General features: G+C 34.5%; 1 protein-coding gene and 1 long non-coding RNA gene across 2 annotated transcripts in view; one reads left to right on the forward strand and one right to left on the reverse strand.

Annotated features, from left to right (window-relative positions):
• Positions 1-2,134, reverse strand: part of LOC149796419 (uncharacterized) — a 35,565-nt gene extending 33,431 nt beyond the window's left edge. The window contains exon 1 of the mRNA XM_089960490.1: positions 1,444-2,134. Coding sequence (XP_089816616.1) covers positions 1,444-2,134 — 691 coding nt within the window. The remainder of the gene's footprint in view (positions 1-1,443) is intronic.
• Positions 2,135-10,175: 8,041 nt separating this feature from the next.
• Positions 10,176-25,991, forward strand: LOC149796420 (uncharacterized). Its single transcript, XR_016421677.1, has 3 exons — positions 10,176-10,491; positions 13,855-13,917; positions 19,237-25,991. It is a non-coding gene; the product is annotated as an uncharacterized LOC149796420 (long non-coding RNA).
• The last annotated feature ends 670 nt before the right edge of the window (positions 25,992-26,661 follow it).

Below are 26,661 nucleotides of genomic sequence, written 5' to 3' on the forward strand. Positions count from 1 at the left end.
ATCAACATTGTAAGCATCCACACAAGCATGCACATATTGTCAGGATAAACACACTCTAACTTATATTTAGATAAAGACATCACATTTAAGTAAATTGTTTAAATCAGGCACATGCAACCTACTGTGACCCACTTTTCTCTGTTTATTTACATTATATGGAGTGGCTTTAAAATTAGTTTATCCAGCATGTACCCTGGAGGAATATATATGCCTGACTTAAATAGCATAATGCTGCCTAAAAAAAATGTACACGATAGAAGGAACCACCCTCACCCTGAGGATGTACCAGAGCTTACTGGACTTTGGAGGGGTGCAAGTGGAGTGGAACCTTGCACATCAAATTTCTATTACTTTTCCTAACTTACCACTTAAAGGGATTTCTGGAATATTAAACTGTCTCTTTTCTTTACTCCCTCTCCAGTCATTTGTATCCTCCCACATTAATACCCTGTTGAAAACAAATTATCCACTTTATTTAAGGAATTATAACACTTAATAAGTGCCAAATATGTTATATCACAGTCATGTGGTAGCAATGTAAATATACCTCCTGACACAATTACAAAATGCATGCACATTGGCTAATTTCCCAAGAGTTCCAGTCCTAAATTTAAACAGTGTTAAATGGCACTGGCTTAAAAAAAAAAAAGACTAATACATTTTAACACAAAAGATAGTACTATCTGAATTTAATACATTGTATTTTTTATTATAATTGTTGTACACCATTATCTAAAACATGAGGGAATTTTATATCTTTTGCAAGACTTTTCCTCCCTTACAAATGTATTCTTGTGGTATATACAAGTGGGGGAAATCCCTTGACTTCACAGGCTAAATGCAACACTGTTGTGTGGATGTTGCTGTTGTTGTTGTTCTAGGGTTTAACGCCATTTTTCAGCACAAGATAGGCTATACATGGCGGCCAGTATAACTGGTGGAGGAAGAACCCTGGAAAACCCAGGGAAGAACCACCGACCCACGAGAAGTTACTGGCCAACTTTTCCACGTACCCATGATAGCTGAGAATTGGACTCGAAACGTTGTGTGGATGAGATATTACAATGGAATCCCTTCACATCTGGAGAGACTTTGCATTTGATGGGAGGTAATTCCAAAACATGATACAAGGAGAGACCATCTGACTGAAGTACATGTAGTTTGATATAGTTTGAGTGTTAAGAAAGAAAGTACTACCTGCACAGTGAAGATCATCATAACCAATTACACATAACTAGACATGTGTTTATTGAACATGGCTGCTCTACCACAGTTCCTGAATGCTGACCCAATTGCAAAACCTGATCCAGATGTGACAGATGGACAAATGCCCTACTACTGCTGAATCATTTTAACTCTTATGACTCTCATTCTATGCTTCATTTCAAAAATGTAAATTTATGTTCTATTTATTGCCACAATATGAAAAAATTTCAGTTTTACCTTGATCTGCCTGCATATTATTTACAGTTTTGATGATCCAGATCAAATGACAGAACCTGGGACCACAGATCGCTATGCCCCTGGACTCCTGTACTTGGATGCCTTCAAAGGGTAATGCAGGCTGGGATCTAGAACAGTGTGGCATATTTTGATAGAAAAAATAAACTGCTATCAGTGAACAAACCACCTCCTCAATATCCATATTCCTTCCCCTGACTCTAATATATATGCAGCTGTCTGATTCTATGACAGTAACATGAACATCAGTCATTGCAACATTGTCTACATTAAAATTACAGTTTTTGTAACCTTCACTATGGACCGTGTTGCAATGTCTTTGGTCCTGTCTTACTAGTCTTTTCATACAGGTGTCACTGTCTGCAAAATTCAAAGATGAATCCTGATCTTCTTTTGCTCCATTTTCAGACACTGTAATCCCACTTACAGGATCATCATATATGTAGGTCTGCATTCCCCTTTCTCTCTGCAGGTCATCAGCTGATTTGTTTTTCTCTGTTTCACCATTCCAAAGGGAACCAATCCTCTGCACACCGTTATTAAGCTCCAACTCTGTTTCTTCTTCACTAATGCATCTATTATCAACATCTATGTTGATTAATTCCTTTTCTTTTACTCTCTGATCTTTGATGTCTGCTGTGCAATCAGAAAGTCTATCAGGATTTCCTTCCATGATTTGATCAGTGAATCTGCAAATGGAAAGGTACAGTATATGACAAACTGGAGTAAATAACAGAAAATGTAATTAGTATCAACCAAATCTTGGCACTGTCAGTTATTCTAGGAAGGAAAAAAAACAACAATATCTGTCCCAAATGTGGACATGCAAACCTAAAAGTACAAGTCAAATTTAAAAAAAAAAAAAATGAAGACAAGTTTGAAGTACTGCCATAACAGTATGAAAATCTAAACAGGCAATCTATATATGCATAGCATATTACATTTGCTGACCTCTAGTGGTTTCTGCTTAGTTGTGTTAACATGGGTTTCATCGAAAAAATAATGGAAAGTTCAATCTCTCAGTGCTAAGGGTCAAATCTGAAGGCTGACATGCACCATGAAAACAACTGTTCACAAAACGATTTCAGTGCAACATCACTATAATTGTTTCATAAAGATTGCACTACCATGGAAACTTGCCTGCAATGCCAATCTGTTTTGCTGGTGAAATACAGCAAAGCTTGCAGGACATACCTGTGTAGGCCAAGTCTGTGCATGGATCAGTGTTTTCTGTCATAGTTCATTCCACACAGCATTGAGAAGATTATCCTATCTGTAGCACAGTCAATTTTCAGGTCAGCATCATTAATTGTAGCTAACAGCAAATAATTTGTTTCACATAAAGTATTTAAAACTAGTTAGATGACTTTAGCTACATTTAATGACACAGACCTGAAAATGTACCGAGTTAGGCCTACATACAGGAAAAAATTGACTACGCTGTGTGAAACTAACTAGCAAAATACCAAATAGCTCGACATCGTGTGTGTGTGTGTGTCTCTCTAATGTTTTGTATGGTGAGTTCTCAATGATGGATTGACCTTAAGTTACTATGTTTCTTGTAATATGTTTGTTGTTTGTTTTTAGAACAACTACATCAGGCAAAGTAGAAGACAACAAGGTTTTCTTTTTTTAAAGTAGTTCTGAGTGCATGGACACATTGACTGAGATGTCTAGACTGAGATAAGAAAAGTAAGGTTAGCAAAACAGCTAGATTTCTGTCACAGGGGAGAGAAATACCAAATGCAATAGACCTATTTTTGGTATAGTTATGTAACACTCAAGGTAAATGTTCCTATCAAGTTCCATGACAGTACAAATAACAGTAGAATGTGAAAATTAAATCAGCTTCAACATAAATGATGTATTAATAGCCACAATAGCTGGAATTGATTATTTCAGGAAAGATATGCCAAGGCATCTAGAGTTGAAACACCTCATCCATGAACACACCACTGCAGTAAACCCAACCTCATTTGAAGAGGATTCAAACCCTCATCCTTCAGGTCAAAATCTGTCCAGCACCCAAACTACACTGCCACTGTGATTCCTCACTGAAGCAAAATAGTAAACCCAGACAAATTTTAAATTGCACTGGCATGTTTTTCACGAATACATGTATTTCACTCAGGTTAAGTGATTTCCTTTAACAGTGCTTGCATGCAAAACATTTCAGTTCTGGAAAATATTTAGTGTTGATATAAACTTCAACGTATTAGGCAGTGCAACTCTAAATTAACACATCTTAATCCGTATTACAATCACAAGTATCAGAGGTGACACGTGTAAACTTTAACTCATTTAACATTGCGACAGTACAAGGACAATTTGACGATTTACAAGAGTCATAAAATTTTACGAAACAATAAGGAAGAAGCACCCATTATAATATAGCCATTCATGCTACAATGGGTCGGACAAACATCTTCATACTTCAGGTTATTTTCACAATTGAGAGGAATCCTAAACCTAAATCTGAAAGAAAGTGATGATGAAAAGGCGATGACAAACGCTGTTGATGTAATGTTCCCGGAATCTCAATGAACCCTATATACTATGATGACAGAAATAGTGAGATAAAAGAAAAACTTAATATATATGAATAAAACTCAATAAACATCATGGCAGTACAAGGACATGAACCTTTTTAAACTTACAATACTGGAAAATATTTAGTGTTGATATAAAATTTAAGGTATAAGGTAGTGAAGTGCTATTGCAGGGATGGCACTGGCTTTAAAAAAGTTGTCGCCAAAAAAATCGCCAGCCTCAATATTTTGTAGCTAGTTTTCAAAAAATGTCACCAATTTCATAATACAGTACTATCCGTTTATCTCGACATCCTCGGGGCCAAGGTAATATTGTCGACATTGTCACAGAATAAGGCAACAAATAACTTGGTTTTGCCTTAGAACAATTTGACTATCTTTTGTTGTACATGCGTACAACTTTACCTTGGGTGAATAATTGTTTTTTCAGGTAAGTTACTGTACTATCATCTATCTCGTCGAAAATTACTTGCGACGACAGAGACATTAAAAGCACGATATGCACGGGTATTTTACCCTATTACTCACTCTCCTACGGATTTAAGGTAGATGCCATTTCTAACCGACACTGGTCGTTTTGGATCTTGTCAAGGAGTGAATGTTCTCCAGCCATATGGGTAAGTGTTAAATTCATATTTTATTTGATATGTGAACCTTATTCAGGTTTTAATGTCACATCGTGTAATGATGCATTTACTACTATGCAGATTTGAAATGTGGTGAACTTGGAATTATAAGTTGCTATTAGTTTAATTTATTAGCATATTTCTAAAGATTTTTCACTACTCATTATTATGACCAGTTTGGTATTATTGTAGTTGTTCAGGGCTGTTTAGAGCTGACTGAAGATGTTCTGGGCAGTTTAGGGCTGACGGTCGCTGTTTAGGGCTGACTGTAGCTGTTTAGTGCTGCATGCTGTCTATAAGTGTCTGTACATGTGGTGGAGCCACAAATGTAGACGTAGACAATACAAGGGTGATGTATGCTGTCTGTACGTATGTGTATACGTATGTCTGTATATGTCGTGGATCTGTGAAGGGTGTGAGCGGCCGATAAAAGTGTGGACCAACCCAAGAACTCGGTGAAACTGTGTCACTGTGGTTCATCAGTTTATGAATCATACGACTGTACATGTCTCAAGAGGCAAATGTTTGCTCCAACTGATGTTTCAATCGAGCAAATTTTCAACTGCATGATATTACGTGAAATCTTGCCTTACACTGCATAATCTAGGAGATTATGTGAATCTCACTTATAGTGTATATTATTTGAAATATTTGAATTCCTTAAGATTATTTGAATCTTATTCGTATTCCATACGTGATAATATGTGAATCTCTTATATTACATAATATTATTTGAAACATATTTGAATTCCTTGAGATTATTTGAATCTCACTTTCCATACATAAGATTACATGAATCATATTTTCGTATTTCAACATGTGAATGTTAGTGAAGAGTGGTTGGATCAATCATATGTTGAGAACGTGAGAGAATCATTGTATTTATAATAGATATACATTTTTATTAATTCATTTTACATGTATAAACTTCCATCGTCCATCACATTGTGTTTGCGACCATTTAGTCCAAAACCCACTTGGTTTCTATTTTGTCACAGACATAAGCAAATGTTTAGATAAGTAAAGGGGGGGGGGGGCTGAAAATAAATTGAATTTTCGCATATAAATGAAACTTTTAAGAGATGACCTCTCATCAGTGGCTAGGATTTCGGCAGAGGGGGAAAAAATTGGAAATTTTGATTAAATGAAGAAATCTAGTGTGAAATGCACTTGTATATTGAAAACTTACAATTGTGAGGTACACTCCACAATGTGTTAAAGAATATACATGCAGATACAAAATCCATGAATTCAAGTATTCAATCAGATGTAAGCAAATTCATGTATCAGTCAAATTCCATTAGAAAACACAACTAAAACGTATATTTATAAAACATTAGTCCTTCTTTGGTTGGACCTACATCCCATTGTCAACAAACACGTTTCCTGACACAATTCACTCTATTATCCTAGTAGCACATGGCTGTGAAGTTGTAAAATTGCATGTACATGTACTTAAATTGGCCTCAATTTTGGTGAGCCAGAGAAAACTACCATGATGCCAAGCCTACTATGGGGATGAGGCTATTCATAGGGAAATGAAAACATGAACAAATTAAAAAGTTTCACATTCTTGTGAAATGTCCCACCTTCATTTAATTTGATGGCCAGATATCTATTGTTTCCAAATATTGGAACTTTAATTTGGGTTTTTAAACTGCCATTGGTAGCAATCGTAAGCATGAACTTTTTTGTTGCAAAATGACACTTTCACGGCACAATAAATATGTTCCAGTCACTATGAAAATTGAAACAATGCTTTTACTTAAGTTTGTTGCTGACTTTCTTTGATCATAGGTCTTCAGCTTGCTTTCATGAAGGTTCATGTATTACTGAAGGTGCCGCTAAAAGTGATCTTTGAAGGATCAAACGAATGCCTGTTTGATATTGCTACCGCAACATCAAATAATTGTAAAACATTGACGGAGACATAATTTATATATATACAGAACAATCAATGCTTCAAAGGTAATCAGTTTTCTTCGAAGTTTCAGCAAAACTAATTTTTTCTGGTACATTTCTGAAAAAGGAAACAAACTGCCATCGTCATGTAGATTGTAGTCATTCAGCTCCCTCCTTCAGAGTTGGTCAATTGTAGCTAGTAAGGTAACACGACTATTTGGGTTATACATGTATTATAGCATAGGGCACAAAGGACAGATATCAAAATAAGTGGATTATGAAATAACAATGCCGTTTTTGGGGTGGTTTGTCAGTATGAACAAAGGATTTGTTTATGTAAACAAGATTCCAGCACAGTTTCATATCTGAGTTTGCGGCTTTTCCTGTCATGGAACCTTTGAATTTCTCAACTCCAAACTAAAGACTGTATATACAATTTTTAACAGCCAAAAATGTTGTCAACAAAAAGAACACCAGATGGTATATTTTGTCACCAATAAGGACAGAAAATTGCAATTTGCGACACTGGCGAAGCCCAGCCTGATCCCTGCTGCTGTAAATTAATACATGTTAATTTATAGAATTTTTCAAGCCAACTCGTTGTTTTCATCCTGAGTGCAATTATTTATTTATTTGTTAAAAGTCACTGTTAATACAGTAAGCAAGGACTGTGACAAACACTCCTGTTCATGAATGAATTCACTTTCTTTAATGCTGTTTGAACATTCCATTTCATTAAATGATAGTTATACTTGGTCAAGCATATTGATTTGATGATGACCCTGCATACTCAACTGCCTGGATTATATGTGCAATTAACATGGATATCAAAGATACGTGCAACAGGTGTGAAAATATGGCATTTGATAAAAGCATAATCTACTAACTTTAACTGGTTACGCAACTGAAATTTACCTTTTCTATTTTATAAATATTGTATGCAATACAAAAACAATAGTTAAATAATTACCACCGATGATTTAGCCGGAGGTCTTAAATATAAACCAGTTCACCATTTTTGTTATGAAAACTCAGAAAAAAGGGAATTTTTTTAAAAAGTCTCTTAAATGGCTTCAGAAAGAAACAAGTAAATATACATAAACTATGTTCCATCTCCACATGGATGTACATATTTTTTTCCTCTCTACCATGCAACTGTATATATCTTTCTGAATACTGGTGTTCAATTACTGTTCACCAGCGCCATCACTGGGGTTCATTACAAAGAAAATTTGGAGTATCCGTCCTTGAATCAAGGGATGGGGGTTCTAACATGTAACAATACAGCACAAGGGAAGATACCAGTCCATACCCCTTGGTAGTTCCAACACTGCTAGTTTATCCTAATTGCATCTCCTAATTTCCAACTTCAGAGACCCTAACATTTTTAATTTGACTCCCAGTTCTGATACCAAAGTTTGTTTTTTTACTCAGTCTGACCCTCAGTTTTGACACCATGGAGAGTTTTGACTCTCAGTCTTGTACCCCTAGGGGATACACTGATATATATATTTATCTTAAATATTACTAAGACGTGTGTTATATGGTGAGTGTACCACAGGCACTTGATTCTGGGGAAACTAATCTCAGGCACTTGATTCTGGGGAAATTAATGTGTACAATCACCATTAGTACTAATATTAGTACCCTTACTCCTACCTCCTGGACAGGGTACTAATATGAGCATATATGTGTCAATGGAGGGGGTCTCAACTAAACACCCCAAGACTCTCAAAGAACACATCAAGACTCAGTCAATTACCTACTTTAAATTTAACAACAACACAAATAAACATAGAAACAAAAAAGTGAATATTAAGCGATTGTTTATTTAATGGAAAAAGGAGCGAGGTCAAAGAGTTGCCAAAGGAAATAACTCCCATTTTGACGAAGAGTGCAGTAACGTGAATATTTATCAAGCTTTATAAATAAGTAGCAATACCACATGGGAGCAAGACATTTCGACCCCAAGAAAATTCCCAAGACATTACGACCACAAGACACTTCAACTCCATTCAAGGGACAATTCGCCCCCAATTCATGCATATTAAAAATAATAATTAGCACTAATATTAATTTCCACTAATCACACCATTATTCATTGACGTCTGCAATTAAAGAAGATAACAACACATCTGTAAGTTGCCAAAAAAAATATCAACAGTTAATTCAAATTAAAGTCACGTTTATTAAGTTAATGAATGCACGCTAATCTGAAAAGAAATCACATTTACTGCACACTAGAAATTTGCATAAAAAAATCTGATTTTGTTTTAGAAACAATAATTAGCACACTGCTAATGGTCATTCCCACTCATCACACGGTTATTCACTGATGTCTGCAGTTTTAAAAAAAAAGATGTAATCAGTCAATTATAATTAAATTCACTTTTATTAAGTTAATCAATGCACGCCAATTTGAATGAAAAGAAAAAGGTTTGAAAATTAAACGTACGACACGCTTTAAATTTGTACAAAAGAGCCAAACATGTGTGTAAATTTTGGATTAATTTATAGTAATTACAGTTTATACTGTGACATTTTGAACAGATATATTTTGGTACAATATGAACTGAACTGTGTTAACTGTGACAATGTCGTTTTATCCTTGTGTACAATATCATAATCATGTCAGGCCTCGATAGCTTGCTTTGTCTTGTAATAGATGCGGGAAATGACAGCATCGCATTTGCAATACAGGTTAGTGTAATGATTCATTATCCTTTTTTATTATGTCAGTCTTTCTCTCTTAAATATTTATTTATTTATCTATTTATTTCTGAATTAAACATACCAAGTAGCATGGATGATGCTTGTATATTCATAAATTTTAGCTATTAAAGTATATATATATATATATATATATATATATATATATATATATATATATATATATATATATATATTCTTCTTCAAGCTGACGAACTTCATACAGTTATAGAATTTCTTAATTTTTAGAACATAATGGAAATAATTAAATATTTAATCAATTAACGATTAGCAAAAACATCTTACTAATTTCAATATTTCAGGCTGACACCAACATTTTTTTTTTTTCGCTTCTCAGTACGTTTTTGAGAGCTTTGGTGCCAATATATGTAATATTGGAGTGTTGTTGGAGAGTCTTGGGGTGTCCTGGAGTGTTTAGAGAGACACCGTCAATGGACCAAGCTGGGTGCGATTCACATGGAGCAAGCAGAGTGTGATTCGGCGCTCTTTTAGCCTAATAATAACACTTTGAACATATTCCTTGCAATAATCCAATAAATTGAGTAGTCCTCTTATTTAATACCGGAAGTATCGAGAATCATTTGTAGAAAGTTGTAAAATCGCGTTTACCTTTTTAGCCGATATTTTCGTAAGATCGTCCGCCATAATAGTTAATGATTACTTCCGTTCTCACAGGTATAATAGCATTCAGAAAACGTCGACCAGCCTTGCTTAATTAAACGAAAAGAAAAACCATTGAATACGACAACTAGTATGTACAAATTGATGTAAATAAGTCACATAAAAGAATTAATGATAAAAATAATTTTTTTAATTAAATGTAAAAGCTATTTATCAAATTTATTATCAGATTTTCCAGCTAGGGGCCGGTCATTGTAATGTCATGTTTTGCTGCCTGATAAAAAGAAGTATAGTAGATTTTTGGGCCGAATTGTCTTATTTTCGGTCCAAGTTGGGCCGAATTGTCTTGGGCCGAATTGTCTATAAATCGTGCTGCTGGTATAGTCGAGAACTCGCCTTGGGATTACTCACCCCATGAATAGTCCTACAATGTAAGATACTGCACAAGTTGGTTTTGTGCTAGTCCTGACGCCCAAAACATAAATATCAGCGTCATGGTCTTACATGTAGGACTAGCTCCATGGAGAACCTGTCCCTTGGAGAAATCATCATTCCAGGTGTCAAGAAAAGTCGCCTCGAAGATCATAGATACTAATTTAGAGGTATCGCCCAGTGATGGATACCGCTTTATATGATCGCCTCTTGAATTGTTCAGTTACCGAATAACCGAGATACATCATGCTACATGACATGATGCTCCAGTGCTAGACATCACTATAAACTGCCACATGCAGACATATCATATACACATACATACATCATTTAGGACTTAAAGGGGACGAAAACCCGGACCTGTACAATGTTATTGTAAATAGAAGGATATATAGTAGTTTGTGTATATAATCTATCTTGACTATTTGTTTCTTTGCATCTTTTATATTTGCACAAACATTTCATGCAAAATATTGTCCCGTATTCCGAGATCAAACGGAAAGAACCTGTCGCGAATTTGTTAGCTCCCTTCCATACAAGCTGGCTGTGAGGTCATTTGAGACGTTTAACGGATATGAGTTGTATTCATTTGTGCAGCGAATTGTCAAGTAGAAACAAGATGGTTCAATGCGCAGCTCTAAATTGTGTGAATAATATCAGTTCTGGAACAATCCTTAATTATTTTACTCTTTATCTACCAAATGAAATAACATTAAAGAAATGTTTACACTTTTTCATTCAATGTTTCCAACATCAATTTATTATGCACGTTTGATTTTGTATGTAACTGCATCGGATGAATATGCATTTTTTGAAAGTTTGTGTGTTCATATAAACTTGTTGGATTTCTTATAACTATACACACCGGAACACCACGACACGATACAATTTTTTAAACAATTTTTTAAACAAATGTTACTGTTAACTTTCTTGACTGATAAATCTATTATAGTAACATTATTCATTAATTTGGTAATTACTCTCAAACTCGGACCAGGCTGATTCGGTACAAATCGCTGACTGATTCGGTCCATATATCTGGCTGATTCTCCAAACTTCAAGTTGATTCGGACCATGTGAAATGTTATTCAGTTTAGTCCAGGATTTAAATGTGACATTTAAATTTGTTTTTAAAGATGATGTTCGCATTATGTCCCAAGTAGGTTGAGCAGTTCAAATATGCATTTAAAGTAACAAAATCCCATTAGTACGTGTGATCATGGTATTGTTATATATAATAAAATAATGAAATCATGTTTATTGTGCATCGGCAATTTAGTAGTGAAATATTTTGTTAAACTTCTCGTTCAACTTTAAACAGTTTGTTATATTGAGAAATAATAAAATTACGAACACTGACAAAAAAGAAGAAATAAACTAAATGATGGGTGTAGTACATTATAGCTTTCAGAAACCGTCCAAATTCTGTGCATTAGCCATGATGTTGAACTCAACGGCGACCGGATTGCCTGTGTAGGCATCAATGATGGTTTTTTATTGAGTTCAAGTATCATTCGTCAATGGTTAGCAAATCTCAATGAAAAATCAGATTAAATTGTTCAGTTAAAGAGATGATACTATAACCCTTTGGATTATTGACAGCAAGAATTCAGTCGATTTCGGGTTATAGAGGTCCATGCCATAAAGTCGTCTCAGGATGACTTTAGTTATTAGTTTGGAGCCCTTTCATGTATAAAACTACAGATGTCACATCTAATTTTCCAATTAAAATGCATTTAATGATTTGAAGAGCAGATCAAAAGGGATAGATGCCACTTCTTTTTCATTAAGTACAGAAGCGGAGTTGATCAAATTGAAAAACAACAATAAATAAAGCCCTAACAACCAGGGTGAGTTCTCCATAATTCATGATCAATAATGCCAGTGTGTACACAGTGTCTCAAATGACGTCACACCCGCTATTTTTACAGGGGGAGGGAAGCGCGTTGTTCTATTCAAGACGGATCGGGAGAGATAATCGGTTTTTCATAAATTTCTTCGTAATGAGTAAGAATAAAAGGTAAAAAAATTCAGAAAATGAACCTTATACATATAGCAAATTATATATGAAGTTTGCGGGAATATCAGTTTTGCATGTTGGTCCCCTTTAATCACACTTAAATTCAGATATACCCCCCACACACACACACACACCTGTTCATTTCTATAGCAAGTGTTTACTTATGCCCTGTGTATGTTGGACTATTATTGCCGGTCATTGCAGAATAACTTTTTGCTGTTGATTTTGTTTATATAGTACAAGTCGCATAGGACGTCACATGTAGGCATTCAGCACCAACTATTTCAGTAATTGTTGCCATTTTTTATACTTTGATTCTACATACCTTTGAGTAGCAAGTATTCACTTCATTTAGATTCTTATACATCCATATTCCTTTGGAAGGACATTATTTCGATGCCCCAAGAGGTCCCAGCTGCAAAATCAATATTAAAGTACGTATATATTTTGACAAAATGAACCTAAAGGTGTGATCCAGTATAATCTGGGTTCAATGGTGCGCACTATGATGTCACATTGAAAGCTACACATATTGATAAACAAATTTGTACTACCCTCGATTGTGATGATTACACTGGACATGCTCTTATTTTGACCCAAGTTCAGTACATGGCCACCATTGTAAAAGTCCATAGTGATAGATATTTGTCTGGAAGATTCATGGAGACAGTTAAGGTGCAGAGCATTCAGTAATTAGGATTGAATAGACTTTGGTTAAATAAAATTAGTGTTAAATTTTAAAAGAATTTATATTTAATTAAAAATGAGTAAATGCGCATACATGACCCATGTGACTTGTACTATAGTAATGTCACCATTGTGTGGTGTTATATCATTATATCAGACCTGTTTGTTTGAAATTTACCAAAAACAAAATAACATAATAATCTTTGTGGTATCCTAGATACTAACAACTTAAGTGCAGCCTCATTTATATCAGCATATATCTGATAATTTACCTCATAAGCTTTGTCTCCATCCCAAAAAAACATTGTAACTGTCTATTTAACTATTTTAAATGATCCTAATTATTTTCATTGGAATTTAATATTTGCCTCATATTTTTTGTAATAACGAAATTATATCACCAAATACCCTTTTTTAAAGAAACAAACCTGTCTTAGAATAACTTAAATATGAGTTTCTGAAGGTTTCACTCCATCTGTTTGTCCACTAACTTCACAGATGTACATCAGCACCCCTACCCCTTCAATCAACTTTGTAAGATGCTTTTGAGGTGTAAAATCCAGCGCTTTTTTATTTCTACATGCAATGTTACCTACGTTTTAAGCTTCACCTGCTTGAGCTTAAGCAACTGGTACATGAAGCAAATTGGTGATAACTATGCAAGTATTTATTGATAATTTCATCTTCTTTGAGAATTGATATTATTAATGATAACTGATTCTTTGTGAACACTTAAGGTATAAATTTGACAGTCCTAATCAATATACAAGTAAGATCTCTCACTTCTCCAGAGAAGCTCTCTAACTCTATCTCTCTCTCTCTTCAGTCAGCCTGGAGTGAATTGACCAACCAACATAGGGCTAGTTTTCCCTAAGCGAGTTCTCCATTGGTAAGTTTTCCATTTGCCAAATACATGCCACATGACATAAGATGCGACATTTAGTCCAGGGTATATAAATGGATCGTTTTTGATGTCCCTGTATTATTAATATTTGCATCTTTAATATATTTTATTTCTTTCAAACACATATTCCAAAAAATTACAATACAATACTTTGTGAAGTTTTTTAAAGATTTTTTTATGTTACAACAGAGTTGTTTTCCCCTTAGATTAAAATATTTAAATGAAAGATTTCATTATGTATGGTTTTCAATTAGATTAATTATTCCTAAACTATTTGCATATCTGCCCATATGTAGAGATGTCAAAATTTTGGGAAATTTCTACCAGGTACCTGTCAGTCCTAACAATCAGTTACCTGGGTACCCAATCGAATGAAAATTGTATTAAATGTTAACTTGAACTGCTTTGTTGTAGGTTCACATGTGCTAACCCCCTATAAAGGTATAAGCATAATTATTACTAATATAAGCAGCAAAAAAGCATAATTTGAGCATAAAAAGAGCAATATACACCACTCCCTTGATAACTCGTGCACCACAGGTCCAAAAATAGACTGCAATATAGGCAAGGGTGTAATTTATCAAGGACCTCCATAACTATATGAAATGATGCCATTCTTGCTTGACACTGTGAAAGCCTCTAAGGGGGGTAGGGCTAGCTGGTCTGTTTAATGGCTGAATACTCATGTTAAAATCTCGTTGGCAATAACTGTCAATAAAGTGCTTGTCTAATTAAGTTATTTGCTTTTATGTAATGTGATGTGTGATGTGATTTGGATTTTTAACGTAGCTTTAACAATTTTTCAGTCATATCACTATGATGTCTGCAATGTGGCAGTTTATAGTGATGTCTAGCACTGGGGCATCATGCCGCAGACATGTAGCATGATGTCCCACCCAGTCACATTATCCTGACACCGAGCAGACCAGTCCTAACACTAACCTCTTAATGCTGAGCGCCAAGCGAGGCAGCTGTAAGTACTGTTTTTGTAAGTCTTTGGTATGACTCGGCCGGGGATTGAACCCACGACCTCCCACATCCGAGACGGACGCTCTAACCACTAGGCCACCGGAGCGGTGCTTTTATGTAAAAATGACCTTTATAGTCAAGATGCCCAACCACTGAGAGATCGATAACAATTCCAACAGGATTCAATTACCAACTTTGATCACGATTTCCTCTGTTCAACAAATACAGGTCAGATTTTTGGTACTTTCTAGTAAAATAAAATGGGCTCTACAACTGACCCCATGTTATAAGCGTGTCTGCTACTTACCTGGATCAGCGGTTAAAAGTTTCATCTCAAATCTTCTAAATTCATTTGGATTAGTAGTTACACTGTAATTTACAGTTTGTTTTTGGACACCGTTTGGGGGGGGGGGGGGCAAATATAACATTTATATGCCTTGTAATTTTCGGATCTTGCTCCACTTTAAATATTTCTACATCTTATGCTAACAGCTGCTTCGCTTGGCGCTCAGCATTAAGAGGTTAGTGTTAGGACTGGACGGCCTGGTGTCAGGATAATGTGACTGGTTGGGACATCATGTTACCGGTCAGCGGCATGATGCCCCTTTGCTAGACATTGCTATTAAACTCTCACACTGCAGACATCGTAACGATATGACTTAATTGCTTTTAAAGCTATGTTAAAAATCCAAATCACACACACACACCTGTTTTTCATTCATTATCCTTTCCATGGTATTGGACAAAATACTTATTTTTCTTTATGGCAGCATGTCATCTTGTGAGCTAACGGTAATTTCGTTATGGATGGTGGGGGGGGGGGGCGCCCCACAAATTTATCTTCCCCCGTATGTTTTCAGACACTAATTAAAGAATTTAATGTCTTTGGAGGACAAATAAAAGTATTTATTTGTTGCCGTCTGAAAACAACCTGTAAATACCGCAGTACAATAGTAGAGACAAAAGAAATTGATAGATTATTTATGCGTAACACTCACTTTAACTAGTCTACATGTCTACAGTAACTTTTGTGAATAGTTGTAAAGTCCAAATGATGATTGTTGTATTATACTCGACCTGCCATGGTTTGTCCCTCAACGGCAGTCCAGTGCAACATGTTTTTAAGTTTAACAAAATCCCTCTCCTAACATTTTTCAGCCGTATAACATCCATTAGTCACATCTATTTGTCCTAGTTTGGGGGTTTATTTTATTGCCACTAAAACACTTGTGTGTTCATTAGTACTTTCAAGACTGGACTATTGTAACTCAATTCTGTCTGGTTCATCTCAATATCTACTCCAGAAACTTCAAAAAGTTCAAAACACAGCTGCTCGGATCATACTTAGAGTACCACGATCAGAGCACACCTCCCTGCTGCTCTGTACCCTACATTGGCTATCCATTCGATCCAGAATCAAACACAAAATTTGTTCTCTGTGCTATGTTTCACTGTTGGACTCTAGTCCAACATACATTATCAGACCTCACCCAATTGTACACACCAGCAAGATACTTATGCTCCTCTTCTGATAATCATATACTCATTATTCCCACTATGAAAACAAAGTCATATAGACAGCATTCTTTCGCATACCAGGGCCCAGCAACATGGAATGAATTGCCCACTGAACTTAGACACAAAGACACAGTGATCACATTCAAGAGGGCTCTCAAAACTCACTTATGTCAACTGCAAGAACAAACTTAAAGACCTAATAATGTTTCCTACCTGAAATATTCTCAGCATGTTTTTTATTTTCTAATTTTTTTCTAATTTCATGGTATTTGTTTTTGTAATAATATTATTATGTTTTTTATCTTATCGGTGTTGTCTGATGTTGTAAAGCGCTTAGAGCTTCTAAAGATTAGATTATTATTATTATTATTATTATTAATGTCTGGCACCATTTATTTTCAATATAGACTGGTTCACTATGTATGTAGTGTAAAAATAGAATGAATCTGACAAGTTATTTTGATACGAGAAACCCTTCTGTTTTCTTGGAACTGTTTCATATAAAAAAATCACGAAAAAATTACACATTTACACATGTGAATTTTTATTTGAATTTTTTTCTCAGTGTTATAAAATAACAGATTTTTTAACCCTTTTTTTTTAAACATTTCAGTGAAAAAATTTCATTCTGCATAGTTTACCGCTCTGGTGGCCTAGTGGTTAGAGCATCCGCCTCGGATGAGGGAGGTCGTGGGTTCGATCCCCAGCCAAGTCATACCAGAGACTTAAAAAATGGTACTAACAGCTGCCTCGCTTGGCGTTCAGCATTAAGAAGTTAGTATTAGGACTGGTCGTAGCGATATGACTGAAAAATTGTTAAAGCTATGTTAAAAATCAAAATCACATCACATCACTTCTGTATAGTTTGTTCAGTTTTTCCTAACATGATATAAGAAGTGTATGTTATGGTAACCATATTTTTGTGTTACATTTGCTGTCACAAAAAATATCTGACTTAGGTTTCTTGGTATTAAAAAAAAACACAGTAAACATATGAGCAGCATCCCTGACTTGAACAGCTAACACTCACTCCAGGGCCACAAACTAGAGGCAATGATGGCATAGTTAAACTGGGCATTTCTATTGTGCTTTCTTTTATTTGAATTGTAGTAACGTATTTTAATTTTATTTCATCAAATATTTCTTAACCAGTACTTACTGTTGCTGTTGACGAGAGGTATTGATGAGTTGATGTCATCTGGAACTCAAAACAGGTGCATTTAGGTCGTGAGAAAAATGGCACACAATCTGAAATATCAGTGTTGATTCTTAAATAGGTCGCATGAGAAAGGAGAGAAGTGTCCTTCCTTGTATTGTTATATAGTACATGTATGATAAGTAAATTGTAAGGAACCATATGAGCCCCTTTGATGATGAATAAATGAGCACACAACACAATCTTCAAACTGAAATCATTTTTCTGTGTCGCGATTTGAACTTGGAAAACTTATTTTTTTTAATGGGTACCCAATTGTACATTATTTTACCTGGGTTATTATCAATGGGTGAATACCTGTGTACCTGTTAGCATCTTTACTCATTTGTTTGTAACCTCAACCAATTTTAAAAACAAAAAGTACCAAGAATATAAAAAATTCACAAATGTTTGTCATTTCATTCAATGTTTTATAATTTCTAACCTGATTGACACCAAGGGGTCCCTAACACTGTCCAATTATTGGTATTTCAATGCAAACAGGAGCTTCTGTTGTAAACAAACAGACTGATCGGTGTCCATTTCTTATTTCTAGAATAGTCTATTTCAGCCCAAACTGTGTCTATATCCAATATTTGCAATTTCTAGTTTTAATATTTCTAAAACAAATTGAACACATAAATAGGAAGAACTCTTGTATACATTTGTTCAAAGAGATGTAAATCCAAAATTTACGGAATTATTTGATTTCAAAGAGGATGATCTACATCACATACATTGCTTGTGAACATTGGCTGGCCTAAGGATATATGGCGACCATGTTGCTAGAGATTCAAAATCAAAATGCGTGTGATTTGGATTTTTAACGTAGCTTTAACAATTTTTCAGTCATATCACTACAATGTCTGCAGTGTGACAGTTTATAGTGATGTCTAGCACTGGGGCATTATGCCGCAGACGTATAGCATAATATCCCACCCAGTCAGATTATCCTGACACCAGGCCGACCAGTCCTAGCACTAACCTCTTAATGCTGAGTGCCAAACGAGGCAACTGTTAGTACCATTTTTTAAGTCTTTGGTATGACTCGGCCGGGAATCGAACCCACTACCTCCTGCATCCAAGGCGGATGCTATAACCACTTGGCCACCAGAGCAGTGATTGAAAATGCCAATAAGTTGACTGTTTGGAAACCCCTAGTTATGATCAGATTAAAAATTATAAATCAGTGAATGAAATGACTATGTTCTGTGCATTTTTTATATTCTTGATGCCTTTTAATATTAAAAGGTGGTAGAAACAAATGGGATGGTGCAAGAATACTATAACATGGTATAAAAAGTGTATATTATAGTAACCAAGTTTTTGCTTTGCCTTTGCCTTCAAAACAATATCCATTATGGCTTTCCTCAAATAAAAAGATAAAGAAAACCAACACAACCATATGCCCTGACTTAAACAGCAAACACGCACTCCAGAGCAACAAACTTGTTGCAAATATGGCATTAGTTAAACTGGACATTTCCATTTTGTCTTCTATTATTGTAATTGTGGTACATATTTATATTTTATTTTGTCAGATATTTCTTAATCAGCACTTACTGTCAGTATTTTAAATAAAAGGTGTTGATTCAGTTGGTGACATAATGATTTTGAAACAGGGATGTAAGGTTGCGAGAGACATGGGTAACAAATCAAGGACTGGTGCAAAGTTAAGACAGTCGATGATACTGTGCAGGTGTACACAAAACACTGCAGGAAATAAACAGTAAACAGGTAAGAAATCCACTTTCAAACTTCTATTACAGTTTTTTTGCCAACTAGTTTGAACTTAACATGAAAAGATTTGTTTGTTTTGAGTGAAGAACAGAAAAAGATCATCAATTGGATTTGTTACCCATTATATTTACTCAGTATCTATTTTAAAATGTCTGTTTCTGGAGGAGATAAAGGACTGTAATATTGTACAAGTTTTAACAACAGTGACCTGCAGAAACCTGAAAGACTAACATGCTTAAGCAATTAAGCCGGTTTCATGATCATCCAAATGTAGTGGGCAAAAGCTAAGATAGGTCCAAATTTAGCATTTAGTATTTGGATAATCACATTACTTAAATAATCATGCTAAAAAACTACTTATTAAGTCTGCCTTTTTTCATTAGTAAGGTATAACAGCATTGTCTTACCAGAGGTCTCTGTTCTATCAAATCAGTTAGCCATTTTAATGCATGTTTTTTTTTTTACAGATGTTAATTATAGATATGATAATCATGTTTCCTGTTTAAACTTCAAAGTGTGCGTCCTGCAGTATTACTGTACATCTTTGTGCAAACATTTAGAGATAGAAACAGAACTCTTGGATATTATGATTATAAAAAGGGATTTCTCAGATAAGGAAAAGTGTTGCTGTAAAATGTAATCATTTGCAACAATTAGTATATTTCGCAGTTCAGGTATGTGGTAGCCATACAGGTAGCTTTACGTAAATTATATACTTCATGGCCAGTTCAGTAGACTTTCTAAATGAGGCGTGAATTGTCTTTTCCAATGAAATTGAAAAGGAACTATTGAATAGCCTTGGTGAATAAATATAAATATATATAATAAAACAATATTAGTTCTACATTCCTTTGTCAACCTATCCAGATATCAGTCATGGCTTCAATATTGTGGCCATACATTGATTTAACTATAAGATGGACAATGTATGTATCTTTTTTTTCCATTAATGATCAAGATGTTCATGTATTACAATTTGTTTTTATTTAGCTGAACACTGGCAGTTTGTTTTGGGAGAATATCCCCTGGGCTGACAGTGTCCACCATTGTGCTGAATCTGCAAGTGGATTTAAAGTTCTGTCATGGCAGCTTAGTAAAAAACCTATCAACAACAATTTTATTTTAATTCTGATGGATCTCACTTTATTAAAATGATAGTTTTGTTTCCTTTTCTTATTCTTTTTAAAAACATTGAATATACCATATTTACAGTATACATTGGGACAGCTTAAATTAATTTTTAAAATAATGTTTTGGTGAACTGTTTGTTTTTATGAGATTTAAGTTGTGGGAAAACTTTTAAATCATTCAAAAAGTACATGTCAGTGAATGCACTCAAATTTAAAATGTATTAAAGTGTGTTCTTGAGATAAAACACTTTTATCCACCGCAGCATCTTCTCATCAACCCAACCATTCTCATGTACACATTTGATCCATGCTTTCGATGCATGAATGTTTTTTAGCTTCCTCATGCTGTTAAAATTACCACTGGTGACAACTCATCTTCTAAAGTGGAAACTGCAAAGACTAAAGTAAGACATTTTGTCTGCGCAATTCATGAAAATTTTCACTTTTAAGACTGGCCTGATTGCTGCGAAACTGACGGGTTTCTTGTCATTGTTCTTGAAATAAATATGTTGAGAATTATATGTTCTTTCTGTATCTGTCTTTCATTTAATTTTATTTAATTTTTGTACAACAACATTAAAAAGAAGGTTGTTGTTGATATCAGATGATTATTGGACTTCTGATATCATTGTTGGAGTTGTGAAGTCATCTGACAAGTAACACAAATGGCTGAATTCATCTGACTAGTAACACAAATGGCAAGTACCGGGTCATGTTTCATCTGTGGTGTAGTTTTGTCTAGTCTGTCAGTGGATTAAAGACATAATGATTATAATACTTGCCATATATGCCATTTTTGAGAAAATAAATCATTTTCCTATCGATTACATAACATAGTTTAAATTTGCTAGGCCTGCTGGTAAGTGACTACCATATGCCGCTACCACACAGTGGCAGCAAATTCCTATTTTTTTTTTATGCAATTGCTCGGACCTCACACCTGAACCAAGAAAACCAATGTAAAAAATACGATTTGAATATTCATAGGAAATTCGGATTAGAAAACGGGCTGCTTTTCATTTTAAGCCAAATTTTGTTGTCCAAAATTTTGAATTGCTTAGCTGAACTTTGGTGTGAAACTATTACACAGTGACATGTCGCTTGAAGCATTGGTTTCAGATCTTAAATAGAACACAGGAGAAATGGGAAATTGTCATCCCTTTTATTATATATTCAAAAACAAAACGAGCCCCTGTATCAGTCCAGGTTTGGGGACTGGTTTATCAATTACAAGAAGACAATTTGATTTTAAATAAATTCAGTTGTTTATGCAACAGTTATCATTTTGAAGGCATTTTTTTCAAAATTTAAATCTACCCTTTTTGTAAATGTTTTTAAATGATTGATGTTAAACTAGATCATCGTAATGAGTTTAGGTTGTTTGAAAAATTGTTTGGGTTTTTGGTACAGGTAAATTTAAAGTTAAAATGTTTTCGTTTCAAGAAAAGATTCTAATACTTAGCTTTTATTTTCCTACTGTGATAGGTAATGTTTACACTGTATAACATGCATATGTTCATTATGCTGTTTTCACATAACAACATAGTGCAGGTCAGCATGGTAAAATGAAAATTTGTATTCTGTACGTTGAAATGACTTTATATGCCAATTTATATGAGTATAGTCAAACTTGTTTTGTGTGATACATTTCATGATTTTGCACATGCTCATCTTTTCTGACTATTTTGGAAAGTCTTGAACGATAAACAGCTTTAGATTTAGAAAAGGCATGTTTTATAATCTAAAATGTTCTTTAATTCCATTCATTAATGGTCATATGTGAATCTTGAACAAAGTAATTTCATCCTGGAAATGACCTGAACATTTATCTTTTGAAAAGCGTGGGAACCATGTTTGTAACTACTGCTTTTACAGTTGACCAGTGAAGGTAAAATCTGATATTTAAATTTGATCAATTTTTCCATCACTATGCTAGAATTGTTATAAATAATAAGCTGTTATATTCTTTTAATGCAGCATGGGTAACATGTATATATTTTTCCTTTTGCAGTAACATTATAACTGTTGAGACTGTTCTTTCATTGTAGGTATTCTGCTGTCCTGGTTGTCCTGTGAAATTCACTAACGAAGACTTTATTTTGAACTATTAATTGTGCAGACATGTTCCTTATAGAATGAAAATGGAGATGATTTGTATGTTTCTTGAAGCATTTATTGCAAAATTGGAAATAACTGCAGACCTGTTTACCCGTCCATATTTTACTGTATTTGTACAGAATAAAGTCCCTCTGTATGGTCATTGATCGGAAAATATGATTTGAGGATGCATTTATTATTAATATTTTTGAATTTGTATGTGGTTTTTATTCCATTTTGTTTTGTTGTATCATCTCTTCAATCCGCGTCCATGTCTGCAGTCTGTGCCACATCATTGATTTTAACATTCTCTGCATCCTGTTGTTTAAACAAAGAAAATTGTCGATGATAAGAAAGTTTTAGCATGAAAATAGAAAGTGTAAAAATAGAAAGCAGCATTTTCTGCCAGTTTATAATACTCTGTGGCCATGCCTTAAACCATCGTCTGAAAGAGAACTTAGACTTTTCCTGTGTACATGGTGGATGGAATGACTGCACGGCATGTGGAATCAGAAAATCATGCAAAATTGGAATCATCAGTGAAGGGAAATATAAATGTTTTGTCAATGATGAAGGGAAAGGAAGTCAGTGATCAACACATTTCAAAAGCAAATAACACGGGCTGAGGCGATTCTCTGTGAGTTGATCATAAATATGAATTTATCATTGAGCACAGCTGACAAGTTAACAGAAGCAAAGACAGATATGTTCCCAGATTCCAAAATTGCACAAGGTACTTAGAAGCAATCCATTACTGTAAATGTTAACAAAGCTGATATCAGATTTTATGAAATAAATAAGATTGCCTTCACATATCTGGATGAACTTATTATTTTCTGAGAGGATGAGTGGTGGTAACAATTTATGTCATAACATTTTGTATTAAGTCTTCCTTAACCATGTAAAATGTAGAGATTTGGCTTTATTTTAAATGTTACGGATATGTATGGAGCTGAGAAAACAGATTTTCTAAAGAAAGTAACAGAGGTAAAGATTAGCAGATTAGCATGAATTTGGGTGCGTGGAGGTATTCCTTTGTGGGTTTTTATCACTGTAATATAAACATGTATAAGTCAATGGTCAATATCTGCAGATTTTGCTTAGAACAAAGAGGTGCATGAATATCAATGTCTTTACAAACTCGGGAGTTATTTACAGAATAGTGTGGGGCGCCGAGTGGTCTAAAGCACTCTTCGTTACAGATCACTGCCATCTCACCTGTGTCTGCGTGGGTTTGAGTCTCGGATTCAGCCAATGTGTGTATGTGAGAAAGCTTGCCAGTAGCTTCTCGTGGATCGGTGGTTCTTTCCTGGGTTTTCCCAGGTTCTTCCTCCACCATATATACTGGCCGCCATGTATAGCCTATCGTGTGCTGAAAAATGGCGTTAAACCCTACAACAATAACAACAAAATAGTGTATCATCAGTATGTCATGCAATACTACATAATGGTAATTATAGTGTATTTATAGTGTCTACAGTTTGTGCCCTGTTTCATAGGTGATATGTGCTAAGATGCTAGAAACACTGAATGAAAATACTGACAGACACTGATAAAAATACTGACAAGAAAATGTATGGGTAAACAAGTCTGTAACTGTTCAAAATTATCCCAAATAATTTGCTTCTTCTGGGCACCATAAATGCATCAGAATTTTATTTTATTATATATTTGGTGTTTTCTGTGATACAAAGTTTTATTGGTTGCATTTTTGAGTATAAGTACAAAAGTATTTTTTTTCTTAAAGAACTAATAAGCTCTTTGTTTCCTCCATATAAACCTTTTTGAATAGAATGTGAAAATGTGAATTACTAATTTTGAAACAATACAGTATCAGTCTATTATGTATTGTTTATATATTTGTGTTACATAAAAATGTGAACTAAAAATATTTATTTTGGGTCCTTGGGTTATGGCTGTCATCACCAGTTTTGAATGAGGAAAACTTTTACTACTTCACTATTTTCCTATTTTTACTGAAAACCCTACTTAACTAATTCACTTGTGCATTTTTTTAATTAATTAAACAGATTCTTGTAAAACTGTTTGGCTCACATTGTATTTATTGATCACTCAATCTAAAAATCACCCACAACATCTTTATCAGATTTGACTTTTTCACTGAAACATTTTAATTGACATGTGTTGTGCTTTGCACTTTTTGATTTGTAAACAGTGCATCTTTCCTTGTGATAACCTGTCCTGCAAACAATCCACTGGTTTTTGTTGGTATCAGGGCCATCTCTTACATGCATTACAAGCTGCAATTGTTTGATCTTTGTTGGCATTGTGCCACAGAAACTTCTGCAGCCAAGAATCTTTGAAGTTCCATTTCTTTATTTATCATATTCCATGTTAAAGTCAGGTTTTGTTTTAAGCCTTTTTTTAATATAACATTTTATTCAACATTTCTTCATCTTGCACAGGCTTTATAAGAAAACAATCCATCCAGATGCATTCTGTGGAAAAGCCATCATAGTGACACATAAAATGGTTTCAAGGAATCATTGACTGGTTCAAAACAGCAGATTCCTTGGGGTAACCCTATCCTCCAGTCAGTGAAATTTGCTCTTGTGTAAAACAGCACTGTCTGCTTCCATTGTTTGTATCTACAAAACCTGTGGCTACTTTCAGCCCTAATCAATACATTTCAGTAAATAGACAATACACTGGTATTGTACATGCTGATAAGAATTAATGACATTTGACCAAGTCATATCAGAGACTTATAAAAATGGTACTAGCAGCTGCCTCGCTTGGCACTTAGTATTAAGAGGTTAGTGTTAGGACTGATCTGCCTGGTGACAGGATAATGTGACTGGGTGGGGCATGATGCTACATATCTGCGGCATCATGCCCCAGTGCTTGATATCACTACAAAATGTCACACTGCAGATATGATAGCGATATAACTGAAAATTGTTAATGATGCGCTAAAAATCTAAAACACTTACGCTTAATGTCTTTTTTTCATTTATTTTCATGATTGTTAACTGACACAACAGTTATGGTATTAATCAACAAAAAAATTAATAGAGTCGGAAATCTTTTCATTTCTTTGATGTAATAGATTTGATAGCTATTCCAGTTCCCCTCTTTTCATCATGGTATGTAGTAATTCTTTTGTTAACCCCAAACTTTTATGTACATTTCAATCACATCAATAAATGGGTCTTGATTTTGCTCTTTTATATGATGTCCACGTGAAATTGACCAGAGCTATTTGCCCTTCAAATATTGACCCACTCAATAAACGTCTTCATGAGATGAACATTTGTAAAACTTTATTTTCAATATTTGTATTTGAACCGCTCTATTGATGTTACCATTTTTGAAAATTATTAATGTTTTATAAATTCTTTTATGTTGTTCTTTTGGTTGGGAATACATAATAAAAGTTCAAACGGCTATTATTTGTTTTTCTCACCCATGCAACAGAAAAATATAATTGTTTTGCTAACCTTACTTTTCTTATCTCAGACCAGTCGTCTCAGTCAAGGTGTCCACGCGCTCAGAACTTTTTTAAAATAAAGAAACCCTTGTTGTCTTCTGCTGTGCCTGACGTAGTTCTTTTAAAATCAAACAACAACAAATATAAAACAAAAAACATAGTAACTTACGTCAATCCATCTTTGAGAACACACCATACAAAACCGTTTTGAGAGAGACAGTTATACACATGCATATGATGTCGAGCTTTTTGATATTATGCTAGTTTGTTCCACGCATTGCTCAGTACATTTTCAGGTCAGCGTCATTAAATGTAGCTAAAGCTACCTAACTAGTTTTAGATACTTCGTGTGAAAAATATACTGTTTGCGACAATTATGACGCTGACCTGAAAATTTACTGTGCTACAGATGCTGTGTGAAATGAACTATGACAGAAAACATTGATCTAAGCACAGAGACTATAGACCTATACACTTCATAGCCTCCCAACTCTCTTAACAACTACGGAAAACTTAGTAACAGACAAATGTGTTGTCAAACATGCTTTATTCTAATTTTGTTAAGCATATCCGTTGTGCCCCAGTTGAATCAAAAATAATTTGCAATATTTAATGACAAATATTGCACT

The sequence above is a fragment of the Sinohyriopsis cumingii genome, chromosome 6, assembly GCF_028554795.1.
Source record: "Sinohyriopsis cumingii isolate HCF-2022 chromosome 6, ASM2855479v2, whole genome shotgun sequence".
NCBI lineage: Eukaryota > Metazoa > Mollusca > Bivalvia > Unionida > Unionidae > Sinohyriopsis > Sinohyriopsis cumingii.